The sequence below is a fragment of the Monodelphis domestica genome, chromosome 1, assembly GCF_027887165.1.
Source record: "Monodelphis domestica isolate mMonDom1 chromosome 1, mMonDom1.pri, whole genome shotgun sequence".
NCBI classification, from domain to species: Eukaryota; Metazoa; Chordata; class Mammalia; order Didelphimorphia; family Didelphidae; genus Monodelphis; species Monodelphis domestica.
Window position 1 is genome coordinate 228,207,175 of NC_077227.1, and position 15,243 is coordinate 228,222,417.

The 15,243-nt window shown below is 35.6% G+C and overlaps 1 protein-coding gene across 7 annotated transcripts in view; it reads left to right on the forward strand.

Moving 5' to 3' along the window:
• The window catches only part of PPP4R3A (protein phosphatase 4 regulatory subunit 3A), a 68,578-nt gene that overhangs the window by 31,382 nt on the left and 21,953 nt on the right, over positions 1 to 15,243 (forward strand). For all 7 annotated transcript variants that reach the window (XM_056810516.1, XM_056810518.1, XM_007472585.3 and 4 more), the window contains 2 exons: positions 7,420 to 7,518; positions 13,612 to 14,229. In XM_056810516.1, coding sequence (XP_056666494.1) covers positions 13,687 to 14,229 — 543 coding nt within the window. In that variant the 5' untranslated portion in view covers positions 7,420 to 7,518; positions 13,612 to 13,686. The remainder of the gene's footprint in view (positions 1 to 7,419; positions 7,519 to 13,611; positions 14,230 to 15,243) is intronic.

The window sequence follows — 15,243 nt, forward strand, 5'->3', positions numbered from 1 at the left end:
TGGTAGTACAAATCTCAGTGAGCAGGCTTTTGATTTGATTAGTTCAGAAACCTTTGTAATGATAAATGTCCAGAATTCTCTTCTAGGTAAATGGAATCACTATAATAATGTTAAAGTGCATGTATCCATGCCATTAGCCTTGGTACCTTACAAAGTCAATGAAGTAGGTTTTGTTTTCTGTATTTTTTTTATTTTTTCATTTAACAAAAACCTATTTTCTCTACTTCAACCCAATTTAAAAAATGTTAATTCTTTGTAGCAAATATGCATAGTTTAAAAAATAAATTCTGTATTAATCATTTCCAAAAAGTATTTTTACTCTGCTCCTTGCGTTTACTTCTTTTTGGAGGTGAATAGCCTGCTTCACCAGATCTATACTCCTTTAGGAATTAAAATTTTAAATAAATGATAGTATAGACATTATATTTGACTAAATAGGAAGGCTTTTTCTAAGATTAATTATTTATCCTTATTTTATTAAAATGTTAACATTCCTATTTTTTCCATTCTTTATAGTCTGGTGCAACCCTACCTTATTTTATATTACTTATACTCTCATGCACTCTACATTCTGACCAGTGTTGTCATGATTTCCTACCTCTGTGCATTTTTTTTCCCCTTTACATCCTTACCTTCCATCTTAGAATCAATACTAAGTATTGGTTCCAAGGCAGAAGAGTTAGGTAGGGTGAGGCAGTTAAAGTCAAGTGACTTGCCCAGGGTCACACAACTGGGAAGTTTCTGGGGTCAGATTCAAACTCAAGGACTTCGCATTTGTAGGCCTGGCCTAGAAATCCACTATCTATCCACTGAGCCACCTATCTGTTCACCCTCCATGCATTCTTGCAGGCTATCCCCCCATGATTAGAACCCACAATCAAGTCTCATCTTGTCTCTGCCTATTGAAGTATTTCTTTTCTTTCAAGGCTCAACTCAATGCCATATCCTTCATGAAGCCTTTCTTGAATTTCCCTCAAGGGAAAGTGTTATTCTTTCTATTTCCTTAAAAGACTTTGACGCTGGCTCTTTTGCATCTGACACATTGTACTTTTTTATTATACTTCTTCAAGTATTGTTTTTCCCAGCCTCACCCCCATTTGATTGTAAGCTCTTTGGGAGCAAAGACTCTTGTCATTTTTTATCTTTGTATTCCCAACAACCAGCATTTAACAGGAACTGATTAATGTTTCAATTGAATCAAAACAACTTTGTGAAAAATTGTTAGTATTCATGTTTTACATGTAGAGTTGAGGCTTATCAATCATGACTTGTTGACATTATTCAACAAGGCAATAAGAAAAGATGGTATCAACTCATAGGTTTTCAGTTGGATATCTTTGCTCAAAGGATAAGCAATAACCAAGGTATTAGCAGATGTACAAAGCAAATAATGTGGAAAAAATATATAAGGAAATACCTGTCTTAGGTCTTAGGAAAATAAGCTTTTAAAAATTGTATTTTTTTCAATTAAAAAGCATCATTTCCTCTCTTCCTCTGATGACTCCAAGTCACTCCAAGAATAGGGAAAATGCAAAACCTCTCAATAAATGTGTGTGAAGCAAAATGTGTTCCCACATTGAATTTGCTGAAAAAATGCATGTCTTATTTTGCATATCTAGTCCATAATCTCTCCATGAGGAGATAGCAAAATTCTAAACGATCACTCTTCTGGAATCATGGTTGATCATTGATCTGAATTCTGAAGTTTTTCAAATTTTTTAGTTTTTCAAAATTTTTTGGTATAAATTTTGTTCTGGTTTTGTTCACTTCATCCTCTCTCTGTTCAAAGTAAAGATCAAAGTGACATTACCATCCCCACTCCCCTACTCTTTCAACTTGTATCCCTCTGATTATTTATTGCCACCACTACCCCATTCCTCCCCTTCCTTGTGTATCCTTTTTCCTTTCTCCTAAAATAATCTAAATAGTTGTGTTTTTTTTTAATTACTCTGAGGCCTTTTTATTACGATAATATACTTTTTTTCCTTGCTGACATCCTGGTTCTTAGAGAATACTTTTTATCATTTCTCTCAAGACTGCTTTCTTCCCTTTCATTAGAATGCAAACATTTTACCCTTATAAAAATCTTTTTAATTGCTCACTTACATATACTTTTTTTACACTTTATTCCCTTTTTTTGTATTTCCAAATTTCTCCAAGTTGAGGTCTTTTCATCAGGAGAGCTTAGAAATCCTCTTTTCATTAAAAGTCCATTTTTTTCTCCTGTTTAAGGATTATATTTAGTTTTATTTGGTAAATTATTCTTAGCTTTATGATCTGACTTTGGTTTCTTTATACTTAAACTCTTTATTTCTGTCAGCATTCAGAATTTTTTCTTTTATCTGAAAGCTCTGATTTTGGATGATGGTTTTTTGAAGAATATTGAAATTTATTTCAGAAGAGGGCCCGTAGATTCTGTTTCACTTTTTTCCCTTTTGTTGACAATTACCTTTTGTTACTTCTTGAAATATTATTCAGGTTCTTTTTGTTTGTAATTCATGGCTTTCAAGTAATCCAGTGACTTTTAAATGATCTCTCTTTGGTCTCTTTTCCCCACCAATTGTTTTTGATAGGCAATGCCTTACATAACCTTCTATTTTTCCATCTTTTGACTGTTTTAATATTTCTTATTGTCTCATGGAATCATTAACTTCTGTCAGGGGACCATTCTGATTTTCAGGGGGTCTGTTACTTGAATAGTGTTTGTACCTCTTGTTAGTTTTTTCCCCCCAAGTCTCCTCCATAGCTCTCATTTCATTTTCAATACGTTGTCTAGCATTCTCATTTCGCTTATTTTAAACTCAATCTAAAAATTTTTGTGTCATTTCTTATAGGAATTCTAATGATCTTGTGGTAAAGCAATTTTTCTTCATGGTTTTTCTAGTAAGTGTGTTTGGGCATTCCTAGTGTTAGATCTGACTGACAGAGTGGAACCTGAGGCAAATGAGACAGCGATTGAGTAATGCAGCAAGGCCTTATTGTGGAATAGGAAGGAGAGGTGGGGAGGAAGGGAGAGCAAGGAGGGAGCCTGCAGCCTGCAGATGACTAGGGGTCTCCACTGAGGTGGGAAAGGAGGCAATTTTTATAGGGTGGTGGTCTAGGATGAGGTAACCTGGATTGCCTCTACTGGTCAAGTGTTGTGCTTTTTTTGGGTTCAGTTGGGGATAGCCCTAAGGGGGTTGGGAACCTCGGTCTCTGGGGGTGGGAAGTTCTTAGACTTAGTGATTAGTGATGTGAGAGGTCATTTGTCTGGGCCTGACAACAAAGTTCTGATGTTCTGTCAGGTTTTATTGGGGGCTATTGATCTCCATAGGGATTGGGAAAGGAAGGCCTTTGGTCCCAGGGTCTATCACCTAGCTTCTTTACCTTTTTTTTTTTAATTGATCTGTCCTAGATAATTTATTATTGCTAATCTGGCTGAGAGTTTTTAGGATTGAGTCTCTGATCTTAGCTCTTCTGAAAGACATCATTCCCTCCCTTTCCCTTTCCTGGGTATGTGATTTTAATCCAAGATCTGTTCTAGATGTCTCCAAACTGGATTAGCCTAAGAGAAGCTGTGTGCCCTTGGAGAGACAAAAAGTCAAAAATCTCAAGGGAAATAAGGAGGTTGATGGGTAAGGAGGGTCTAGCAGTACCAAATTTCTAACTGTACTACAAAGCTATAATCATCCAAACAACTTGGTACTGGTTAAAACTGAGAAGTCAACCAGTAGAACAAATCAAGTACATTATATTATTCAGAAGCAAAGAAACTCAGTAGCAAGTTATTTGATAAAATCCAAAGACCCCAGCTACTGGCATAAGGACTCAACAAAAATTTCTATGGAAACTGGGAGGCATTTTAGCAGAAAGTAGGTATAGACCATTAATTCACACTTATAGAAAGGTAAGATCCAAATAGATAGGTGGTTTGGACATAAATTGTGGTGTAAATACATTAGAGGAGTTCAGAAAAAACATACTTTTCAGATGTATTGATAGGAGAGGGTTCATGAACTTGAAACAAGGGGTAGAAAAGATCACAGAACAATAAAATGGACAATTTTTGCTATTTAAAATTTTTAAAAATTGCATGCACAAAGCCACTGCAGTTAAAATTAAGACAACTGGGGAAAATCTTTGCAGTAAATTTCGTTGATAAAGTTTCATATATCCAAGCTATGTAAGCAACTGACTTAAATTTTATAAGATCAAGGGCCATTCCCTCAGCAGATGAATGATTAAAGAATATGAATAGGCATTTCTCAAGGAAAGAAATCAAAACTTTATACCTGTATTTTTTAAATGCCTCAAATAATTAGATACGTGAAGATTACAGTGACTGAGGTCCCTTCCCATGCCCATCAGGTAGACAAAGATGACAAAAAAAGAAAAATGAAATGAGGAACTTTGGGAAAACAGACACACCAATTAATGCACTGTTTTTAGAGCTTTGAATGACTGGATCCTCTAGAAATCAGTTGGACCTATTCCCCAAAAGTCATTAAATAGTGTACCTTTTACCTAGTGATAACCATCTCAGGCTACTCTAGGTTTCAAAAAATGAAGAAAGGACCCATATGAATAAAAATATTTAATTCTCTTTTTGTAGTAGTAAATAGGTTACTAAAAAAGAATGCCCATCTATTTAGGGAGTGGCTACAAAATCGTGATATTTCAATGTAGTAGAATACTATTATTTGTTATTAGAAAGGCCAAGAGTATTATCAGGACTTTGTTTTTCTTTTTCACTTCCATAACTCTCCCTTTCCTGCCCCATATCCACTCAATTTGTAGATTTTGTCAGTTTATTTGTAGTATTTCTTGCATCCATTCCTTTTTCCCCCTTACAAGAAGATGTATTATTGTCTTACCTAGTGCAGGCCCTTTTGACTTCTCTTCTGGACTCATACTATGGTTCCCTCTTAAGAACTTTCCTCTTTAATCCATCTCTCATATAGCTACCAAAATAATCTCTTTAAAGCATAGGTCTGACCACAGAACTTGCTTTGTATCATTTTTTTGTTTGGTTTTCGTAGTCCTGATTTTTTAATATTAGTAACCACACTGTTACATTGACTTAGATTCTATCACACGAATTTCTCCAATCAGATAAACTGAAATAAAACAAAACCCCCAAAATGTATCTAATCCCTTTTGCGACCTTGTAACAAATCATGTTGCTTCTGATCCTAAGTTTCCTATTGTGGCCTAATTGTGGTATAAGCCTATTGGCATATAGACAGCATACTTGTATTCTCTTCTCCACTAATATTTCCCATTTGTTTTCCATTATCCACCTTGCCATAATTAGAGCTATAGCTGTCCAGTATACCTATAAACACATGATGTTACATCTTATCATCTATGAGCTTTAGTTTTTTTGTTTGTTTTCATATATTAGGCAAATCTTGTTTCATATAGTATATCCCCAAGATCCTAAACATGTTGATATTTTGCATGCATGCACGGACATGTACCTGGTGTCAGGATCAGAATATACCTTACACTACTACTTTCAGAATTTCTTTTGGCCATGCTCTCTTAACAACTTCTCTTAAATTTTTCAACTCTAAATTCAAATCATGTTGGCTCTTATGTGCCAACTCACAGGACATTCTCTCTCTTAAAGAGTTAAGCATTTGGCTCTTTATTTACCATCCTCTCCAACCTGGCCCTTATTTTAAGGTATTTCAATGTCAGTGTTGATGTTTCCCTCAAATTTTCTAATTTCCTAATTTTTAAGTAGCTTTACATTTTTTACCTCGGCCACACACAGGAATAGTCACACCCTAAATCTCACTATTACCCACATATTTTCCACTTCCTTAAAAGCTCTGGATACCTTTGTCATAGTGTTCTAACTTACTATTCAGTTTTTCCCTGTGTCTCACTCCTAAACCATTATTTCCCTTGCTTACATGACAACTTTCAGTTTCTTTACCCCAAAACATTTTTTCAGGGCATTATCCTTGCTCTTGACTTTGCTTTCTGTCCTTCACAATCTCAACTCTTTTGCAAGTCCATACTGTTCTCTTTATTTTTTAAACTCTTTTAACACACTCACCCTTTGCTGCTCACCCCTTGCCAAATCCCAGCTCTGGATTACTACTACTACTGTCTTCTTCATTTACTCCTACTCATGTGCTGGAAATGGAACTGGGAAGAATTAAAACCCACCTGATTATTCTTTTACCTTAACTACCCACCACAATGGTCACACACCAAATCTCTCCATTACTCAAGTGCAAAGTTATGTCATACATATTATGATACTCCTTATCACCATTCTCTGTATATTTCTGGCCACCTACTAAGAAGAACTGACTTCTGTTTCTCTTTGATTTTCTTTATCATTTGTCTTTATTTTCAGATAAGTCCTTTCTCAGATATTTCCTCATTTTTGTGAGAGATCTGGGATTCTCTCTAACCTTTTATGACACCATCTTTATCAAAATATTGATGCCTTTTGATTCTGTGCCATTTGTTTCTCCTTACATTCACCCCCACTGAGCTCTCATTGTAACAGAAAAACGGTTAAGCAATATAGATTAGCAAAGTTGTGACACTGAGAACTACCTTTTGTGACAACATTTTAACATTTTGCCTCTGTTGTCCATTTATCCAGAGGAGAGAATGTTTTATCACCTTTAGGACCAAGATTTTCAATACAGTTAATCAGAGCTTAGCTACCTGATTTGATTTTTTAAAATTTACATTATTGTATTTATTGTATCTGTTCTTCTGGTTCTATTTCCTTTGCTCATGTTGTTGCAATAGTTCATCCAAGCCTTTCCCACATTTTTTTGGATCATTTTATTCATCTTTTTTACATACAGCATGTTTATATTCCATTATGTTCATATGCCACAATTTTTTTTCAGCCATCCTCCATTTAGGAGCCACTCAGTTTGTTTCCAGTTTTTGTTATCATGAAAAGTGCTGTTGTGAATATGTTGCTATACATGGAACTTGCTTCAATGCCTCAATTCCCTGAAAATATTATGTTCAATAGTGGAATAGCTTGAAATACCTTTTTTTTTTTCACATAATTGCAAGGTGTTTTTCCAGAGTGGTTAAACTACTTTTCAGTATTAATATGCCTAACCTCATAATCTATATGCCATTCCTTAACAAAGCTGCACCATCCTCTTGACTAGAGAGATGATTAAAAACCAGATAGTTGCTTCTTTTTTAACAGTCCAAGGAGATACAGGAAGGAGAATATTGATCTGACACTAGTCTGCTTTAAACCTTATTATAGGGGAGTGAAATTAGTTACTATCATCTAGAATTGGGTCTTATTCCGCATTGTTAGTCTATAACTTCACTCATTTAACTTCATTCCTTTATTTTTCACATTCTATAATTTGCTTAAAGCCATTTATGATAAATCTGATCACAGTTAATTATTTGTTATTCTTCCTTTTATCTTTCAAGGACACTTTGATCGTGTGGTCTGAAGCAGAAAATTATGACTTGGCCCTTAGCTTTCAAGAAAAAGCTGGATGTGATGAAATATGGGAAAAAATATGTCAGGTACGTTTCAAGGTGGACAATTTTTGTTAAATTTGCTTTTATTTTGTAATACAACTCCAGTAACTAGAGTTGACAGAAGGTAGAGTAGGAACATTCAAATACCTAGACCAATATTGGCAAAGATGTGGCAGGCAGCTTGGAGAGCAAACCCTAATCCCAACCCCCTCTTCCCAGCATCCAAGGACATTTTTTGCATGTCCTGCCCCTATGTCCAGCTGCCCAAAGCAAGTACTTCTTCTCTCAGCTCTCCCTGGTAATCCTGGGGTTTATAGACAGCTTGAATTTGCCCTCTGGGCACTTGAACTAAGAAAAGGTTCGCCAGTGCTCACCTAGGCAAACCAGGAGAGTAGTATGTATGGAATTAAGTTGTTGATTTAAACTTTGAGAAAATCATTTTGGCAGCTGTATGCTGTTGGACAAAGGAGAATAGTTAATGCCAAGATTATGAACCTGAAGAGAGTAGAATTGAGGAGAAAGATAAGAGTTCAGTTTTGGGCATTTAGTTTGAGATATCTCTGGAATGTGAAGATTGGATTTAGCTCTTCTCTGATTGTAGCAATGAAGATACTTAGCTCTTCTTTTATTGTGAAGATTAAATTGTAATCCTCTGTAACAATGAAGGTATTTAGCTCTTCCTTTATTGGGAAGATTGAATTGTAATCCATAATCTATTTTTAGATTTTAATCCCCAAAAGGTGATAACTCTATTTTAAGTAGATCTACCCATTTTAACTACAAAAAAAGGTGTTAAGTAACCGAAAAAGGTATTATCTAACCAAAGAAGGTATGAACTAAAGAGTGGGAGGTCCTGGAAAAAAGTGTCTGCTGTGATTGGTAGACATGAAATTTAGGGGAGGTGGCACAAGGGGAAAAGATCTTTAAAAAAGAGGACCAGAGGCCAGAAGAGAGGATTTCAATTCGAATTGGGGAGATCAAAGAGCTCTGACTCAGAGGAGAGACTAGAAGATAGACACCCAGACTTACTTCCTTTTAGATGGTCACCGTTGGAGAGTAAAAGGCTGACTTAGTGACCCTGCCTTTCCCAGAAGTGTAAACCAGGAATCGGGAGGTGTGAACCTCCGAGAAAGGCCCATCATCTTGAGACTCTTCCCTGATTAGGGCCTTAGTATTTATACCTGGCTCAGAGGAAGCCGGTGTTTCACCTCTCTCTCATTCCTTAATATCTTCCCTCTATTGTAAATAAACTACCATAAATTCCATTTACTTTAGTAATGCGTTTTGGGATTTAGAAATTAAATCCCTGGTGACCACCTAATTAATATCTTTTAGCCTCAACCACAATTATTTTAACAGGAACCATCTGAAAGATGATTTGAAATACTGATAGGACTAAAATTTAGAAGAGAGACTGGAACTGACCATATTGAGTCCCCTCTCCATTTAATTGTTTTTCTCATGTCATACTGGATACAAACTAATAAGTCCTAGGTTTTCTTAGACTGCCATGTCTTCATTTGCCTCTCTATATTATGCAGAATTAAAGTGCTTATAGGGGAATATACATATATATGTATCTTCCTCCCCAACTCTTTTTCTCTCTCTTCATCTGCATAGAGTAAATTAAACCCATCAGAGCTGATGAGATCACCTGGAGAGCAAATAGAGAAACAAAGAAGGCCTAACACGGAACACACAGTTGACAGGAATTGATAATATATGGATGATGAGCCAGTAAGGAGATAGAGATAGAGTAGTCTTACAGGGAGGAGGAGAATCAGGAAGCATGAGAAGAAAAAGGCCCTGGCAAAGAAAAGGCCACCTCTCCTTTGGAAACTGGAGGGGAGGAAGAAGGAGGCAGGGTGCATGGCATCATTTTGCTCAGTAAAGTAATAGGCAAATATTTTATTGGAGAAGAAATTGTGGGTGGCGACATGTGGGAGGCATTTAGAAAGGGAAAAAAGTTTATAATAGTTTCTATTATAGTTACCAGATAGGGATTCAGTTAGGAGGAAAAACATCACTACCTTACTGCAGTGGGAACCTGATTGAAGTTGCATAACATAGATTTTAATATACCCAATCAATACAGCTTTTGCAACTTCTCCATCTTTGCAAATTGCAGTCAAAGAGAAGGATGTTGGGAGTAATTCAAGACTATGGTTTGGTAAGAGTTGAATGGTCACAGGACAAGAAAGTGAGAGATTTAGGAACAAAAGATAACATGAAAGTTAAAATTACTAACTCTAGGGGTAAGATGGGAGAGGATAGTGTGAACTTTAAAAACTATTCCACCCTACTTAGACCGTATTTTAGGGGAAGATAAAGTTGTAATCTCCTGATTGAACAATGAAGGTACTTAGTTCTCACCTTATAGTGAAACTAGAACTTGTAAGCTAAGTCTATTTTTAGATCTGATACAAAAAGGTAACTATAAAGGTTAAATTAATCACAAAAAGGTCAAGTAACTCACAAAAGGTGAACTTAACAAAGAAGTGTTAAGTAACTCTAAACATATAATCAAGTCAAAGAAGGTGAGAACTAAAAGTATGGGAAATCTTGGATAAAAAGCCTTTAATGTGATTGGTAGATGTGAAAATTTAGAGGAGGAGACACAAGGATGAAAGGTCTATATATTTGAGATTTCATCCCTCAAAGAGACTCTCTCTTTTCCTGATTGGCGATGGAGAGTTAGCTGAGAGCTGCACTGCGTACTGAGCCTTTCAGCATCTTAGCGTGGCTACAAGCTATTGTCCGGTTTGGTGGTGAATTTCTGACTGAATTTTCCTCCTTTGCTTTCCAACTTTTTCCTCTCAGAAGCTTCTAATCTTCTTCAGAGACCTAGAGGAAGGGAGTTTAAAACTCCCCCTGGCATAGGCCAGGTAGGAGAAATCCTATATCCTCTTTCCTCCTCCTCCTTAAATTCCTTCCCTCTATATTAATTAAATTACCATAAATTTCCATACTGACTTGGGAATTTTATTTGGTGACCAATTTAATCTAGATTTAAAGTCACAACCCTAAAATTATCTGACAGTAGGAAAGGGAAATAAGAGCAGGGCCTAAGAAAGAATAAAGAAAGGATGGGGGGCAAAAGATCTTTGTGAGAATGAAGAAGAGGTTTAGGAGAGATCAAATGAGTCAGATTACATGACTTTAAGTTCTGCAAAGCACGTTATATACTCAACACCCCATAATCTAAGAACCACGGGTACTTTAGTCCCCGTTTTAAAAATAGGAAATCAAAGCACAGAGAGTTTGCACCACATAGCAAGGGCAGGGGTTTTCAGAATATTTATTTCCCAGAACGTCAGTTCATGACTTAAAAGGGTACTGGGTAAATGTAGTTCAGGTATATCAAATTTCTATTTGCACGGGTCAAAGAGATGAACCAAATCCTTGTCTCACATTAGTAGTAGGACAAGCAGTAATATATTTGTTGAATTTTGTTTTTCTGTAAGGCTGGTTTCTACCTGCATCTACCATGTACTGTTAAGTAATTTGATCATGCAGTGGAATAAATTAAGAATAATTAAACTGAGCATTTCTGAGCTGTATTCTACCTTGTAGAATGGGAGCTGGAGGGGGGGGGGGGGGGGTTAGGTGTTAAGGATGCAGTTCTTTGATCAGTATAGTTGGTCCTGTACATGTAACCAGGCATTGTACCTAGAATGTGTGTGGAACACCCAGGACCTGCTCTTATTTCAATTCACTTCAGAGAGTTTTTTTAATAGTGTTAAGAAGCAAGGCATGTATTTAAGCCAACAATCTATTGATATCCATAAGTAAGGAAGAAATAAATGATGGTTATTCTTTGTTTGAAATTATGAGTGGCCTGTTTTTTTCTATCTCCTGCATATTAACTAGTAACAAAAGTTTTTTTTTCCCATTTCCTTGTGAATTTTTACATCCTGTTTGGCAAGTCCCATTCTGATATGCCATTCATATAAATATAGATTCCATATGGTGATAAAATAGTTCTAATTAGAATCATTAAAGGCCAACAAGATTTGACAGCCAATTGGATATAGTAGATTAGGAAGATTCATGGTTGGCTACGTTTGGGAAAATGAAAGGGTAGTGGTGAGAGAAGAATTAAGATTTCAATATTTTCCTCCTAGGAATACTATGGATAGGGAAAACTGGCATTTTAAAAATCATGGAAAATAGTTTAAGAAAGTTAGATGTATATTTCAAGAAAGTAGAATGCAATGGAAAAATTTATTTTTAAAAATTGAGTTTCAAATCTCTTCCTCTAATTCCTTCCACACCCATTGAGAAAGTCAATCAGTATATCAGTTTTACATGTGAAGCCATGCAGAACATATTTGCATAGTAGCCATGTTGCAAAGGTAAGAGGACAAGAAAAATAAGGTGAAAAAAATATGGTTCTCTCTGTACTCAAAAGTTCACCATTTCTTTGGAGATGGATAGCATTTTTTCATTAGGGGTTCTCTAGAATTGTCCTAGTTGTTGCCCTGAACAGAGTAGCTTATAGCTTAGTCTTTCACAGTTGATTGTTACAACATTGCTATTTATATATTTACACACACATATATAGTGTTCTCCTGTTTCTCCTCAATTTACATCAGTTCATATAGGTCTTTCCAGGTTTTTCCAAAACCATCCACCTCATTATTTCTTAAGAGCATAGTAGTACTTGATCACAATCATGTACTATAATTTGTTCAACCATTCTCCAATTGATGGGCAGCTCCTCGAAATTCAGTTCTTTGCCACCACAAAAAGAGCTGCTGTAAATAGTTTTGTGCATATAGGTTGTTAGCAAAGGATATCCACTCTTTTATAGCCCTTTGGAAAATTGTTCTCCAGAATGATTGGACCAGTTCAGAACTCTACCAATAGCACAGGAGTGCATCTATTTTTCCACAGCCCCCCCAAAATTTATCTTTTTTCTGTCATGTTAGACATGATTCCTTTGATATTCTTGATCTTTTGTTCTTCCAGATGATTTTTTTTCTAGCACTATAAAATAATCTGTGGTAGTTTGATATGGCATTGAATAAATAAAGTTAATTTAGGTAGAATTGTCATTTTTATTATATTGACTCAGCCTACCCATAAACAGTTAATACTTCTCCAGTTATTTATTTAGATCTATATTTGTGGGAAGTGTTTGTAATTATGTTCATACTGCCCTATGTTTGTCTTGACAGGTAGATTCCCAAGTATTTTATAATGTCTGCAATTATTTTATTTTTTATTTAAATTTTTTTTATTTAAGTATTTTTCCATGGTTACAGGATTCATGTACTTCTCCCCCTTTCCCCTCTCCCCCCTCCCCCCCACCAACTGACAAGCAATCCCACTGGGTTATATACTATACATGTATTATCACTCAATACCTATTTTCATATTAATCATTTTTGTAAAAATCTTTTAAAAACCAAAACCCCACATCCAATACCCATATTTCCACAGTCCCCCCAAAATTGAAAAATCAAATGTTTTCCTTCTGTGTTTTCCCACGATTCTTTTTATTGGTGTGGATAGCAGTCCTTCTCATAAGATCCTTGAGATTTTCCTGGATCATAGCATTGCTATCAGTAGCGAAGTTGATTACATATGATCATCCCACAATGTTTCAGTCTCTGTGTACAACATTCTCCTAGTTCTGCTCATTTCACTCCACATCAGTTCGTGGAGGTCTTTCCAGTTAGTATGGAAATCAAGTAGTTTATCGTTTCTTATAGCACAGTAGTATTCCATCACCATCATATATTACAATTTGTTCAGCCAATCCCCAATAGAGGGACACCCCTTAAATTTTCTAATTTTTTGCCACCACAAAGAGCATGGCTATAAATATTTTTGTACAAGAATTTTTCCTTATTATCTCTTTGGGGTACAAACCTAGTAGTAGTATTGCTGGATCAAAGGGTGTACATTCTTTTAAAGCGAAAGCCCTTTGGGCATAATTCCAATTTGTATGCAATTATTTTAAATTGAATTTCTATTTCTTCCTGCTTGTATAATGGAAAAAATTAGGAATAAGTAGCTCTTGTATAAGCCTAAGAATGCGTTTTATCATTTTGGAGGTTCTGTTTAAGAGCATAATTTAAAATCACTAGTTATAATTACATATACTTAATAGAATTCTTTACTTTTTAATAGGTTCAAGGAAAAGACCCTTCCGTGGATATTACTCAGGATCTTGTGGATGAATCCGAAGAGGAACGTTTTGATGATATGTCATCACCAGGTTTAGAATTGCCATCTTGTGAATTAAGTCGACTTGAGGAAATTGCTGAACTTGTGGCATCTTCTTTACCTTCCCCCCTTCGTCGTGAAAAACTCGCACTAGCACTGGAAAATGAGGGCTATATTAAAAAGCTCTTAGAACTTTTTCACGTGTGTGAGGACTTGGAAAATATTGAAGGACTACACCACTTATATGAAATTATCAAGGGAATCTTCCTCTTGAATCGAACTGCACTTTTTGAAGTTATGTTTTCTGAGGAATGTATAATGGATGTAATTGGCTGTCTAGAATATGATCCTTCTCTATCACAGCCACGGAAACACAGGGAATTTCTTACAAAAACAGCCAAATTTAAAGAGGTGATTCCTATATCAGATCCTGAGCTAAAGCAGAAAATTCATCAAACTTACAGAGTTCAGTATATACAAGATATGGTTCTACCCACCCCTTCAGTTTTTGAGGAAAATATGTTATCAACACTTCATTCCTTCATCTTTTTTAATAAAGTTGAAATTGTCGGTATGTTACAGGTGAGTCAGATCAACAATTTAACAAGTTGATTGTCTACTTTTCATTGGACACAAGACAGAATTTGTTCATTTTAAAAGAAAATCTGAAAAGATGTCCTATTTAATTGGAGCCTTTTATTAGTGTATAATAGCTCTTATAAATAATTTCCTCTTTTCAAATAACTGGTTTTTGTTCTTGATAATTTACATTTTGTACAGTGTGACAATTATAATTTTAAAATATATTTCTAAGGAATAGTTGAATTTCTGTAAGTTTTAACTATACTCCTAAAATGGTACCATATCATGGTGGAACAAAAGTTATTACTACTTGGTACATTTTTATTTAGCTGGACATTTTGAACTGGGTCCCATAAACATCTTAAACTCAACATGTCCAAAACAGTTCATTATCTTCACCCTAAATCTGTCCCCTCTTCTGAATTTCTCTATTACTATTAAAAGTACTACCTCGGTGTCATCCCTGATTCCTCTTTTCTTGCTCATTCCTCAGATCCGTTCAGTTGCCAAATCTTATACTTTCTCTACAGCTTCTCTCACTTATGTCTCCTTTTCTATACTCAAATATCCACCACCATAGTTCAAGCCCACATCACTTTTGGGGGGGGCTATTGCAGTAGATTTTTATTTGATTTCCATGTCTTGGGTCTCTACTTACTCCAGTCTGTCCTTTGCTCAGCTACCAAATTAATTTTCTGAAAGTCTAATTATGACTATGTCATTCCTCCACTACTCAGTAAAGTTCAATGACTCCCTATTATTTCCAGGTCCTTTAATTGTCATTTAAAGCTCTTCACAACCTGATCCCCTTAATCCCACATTATTCATTCTCCTTTCCACATACTCTTTGAACCATCCACACTAGCCATTTAGTTGTTGTTCATTCCATCTCCTGCCCTCTCTCTACCTTTGTTACTACCTTACCTATCATGTCTTGAATGGTTTATTTCTGAACTTCTGACTAAGGATACATGGCTTCCTTTAAGACTCAGCTCAAGCATCACTACCAGAAGG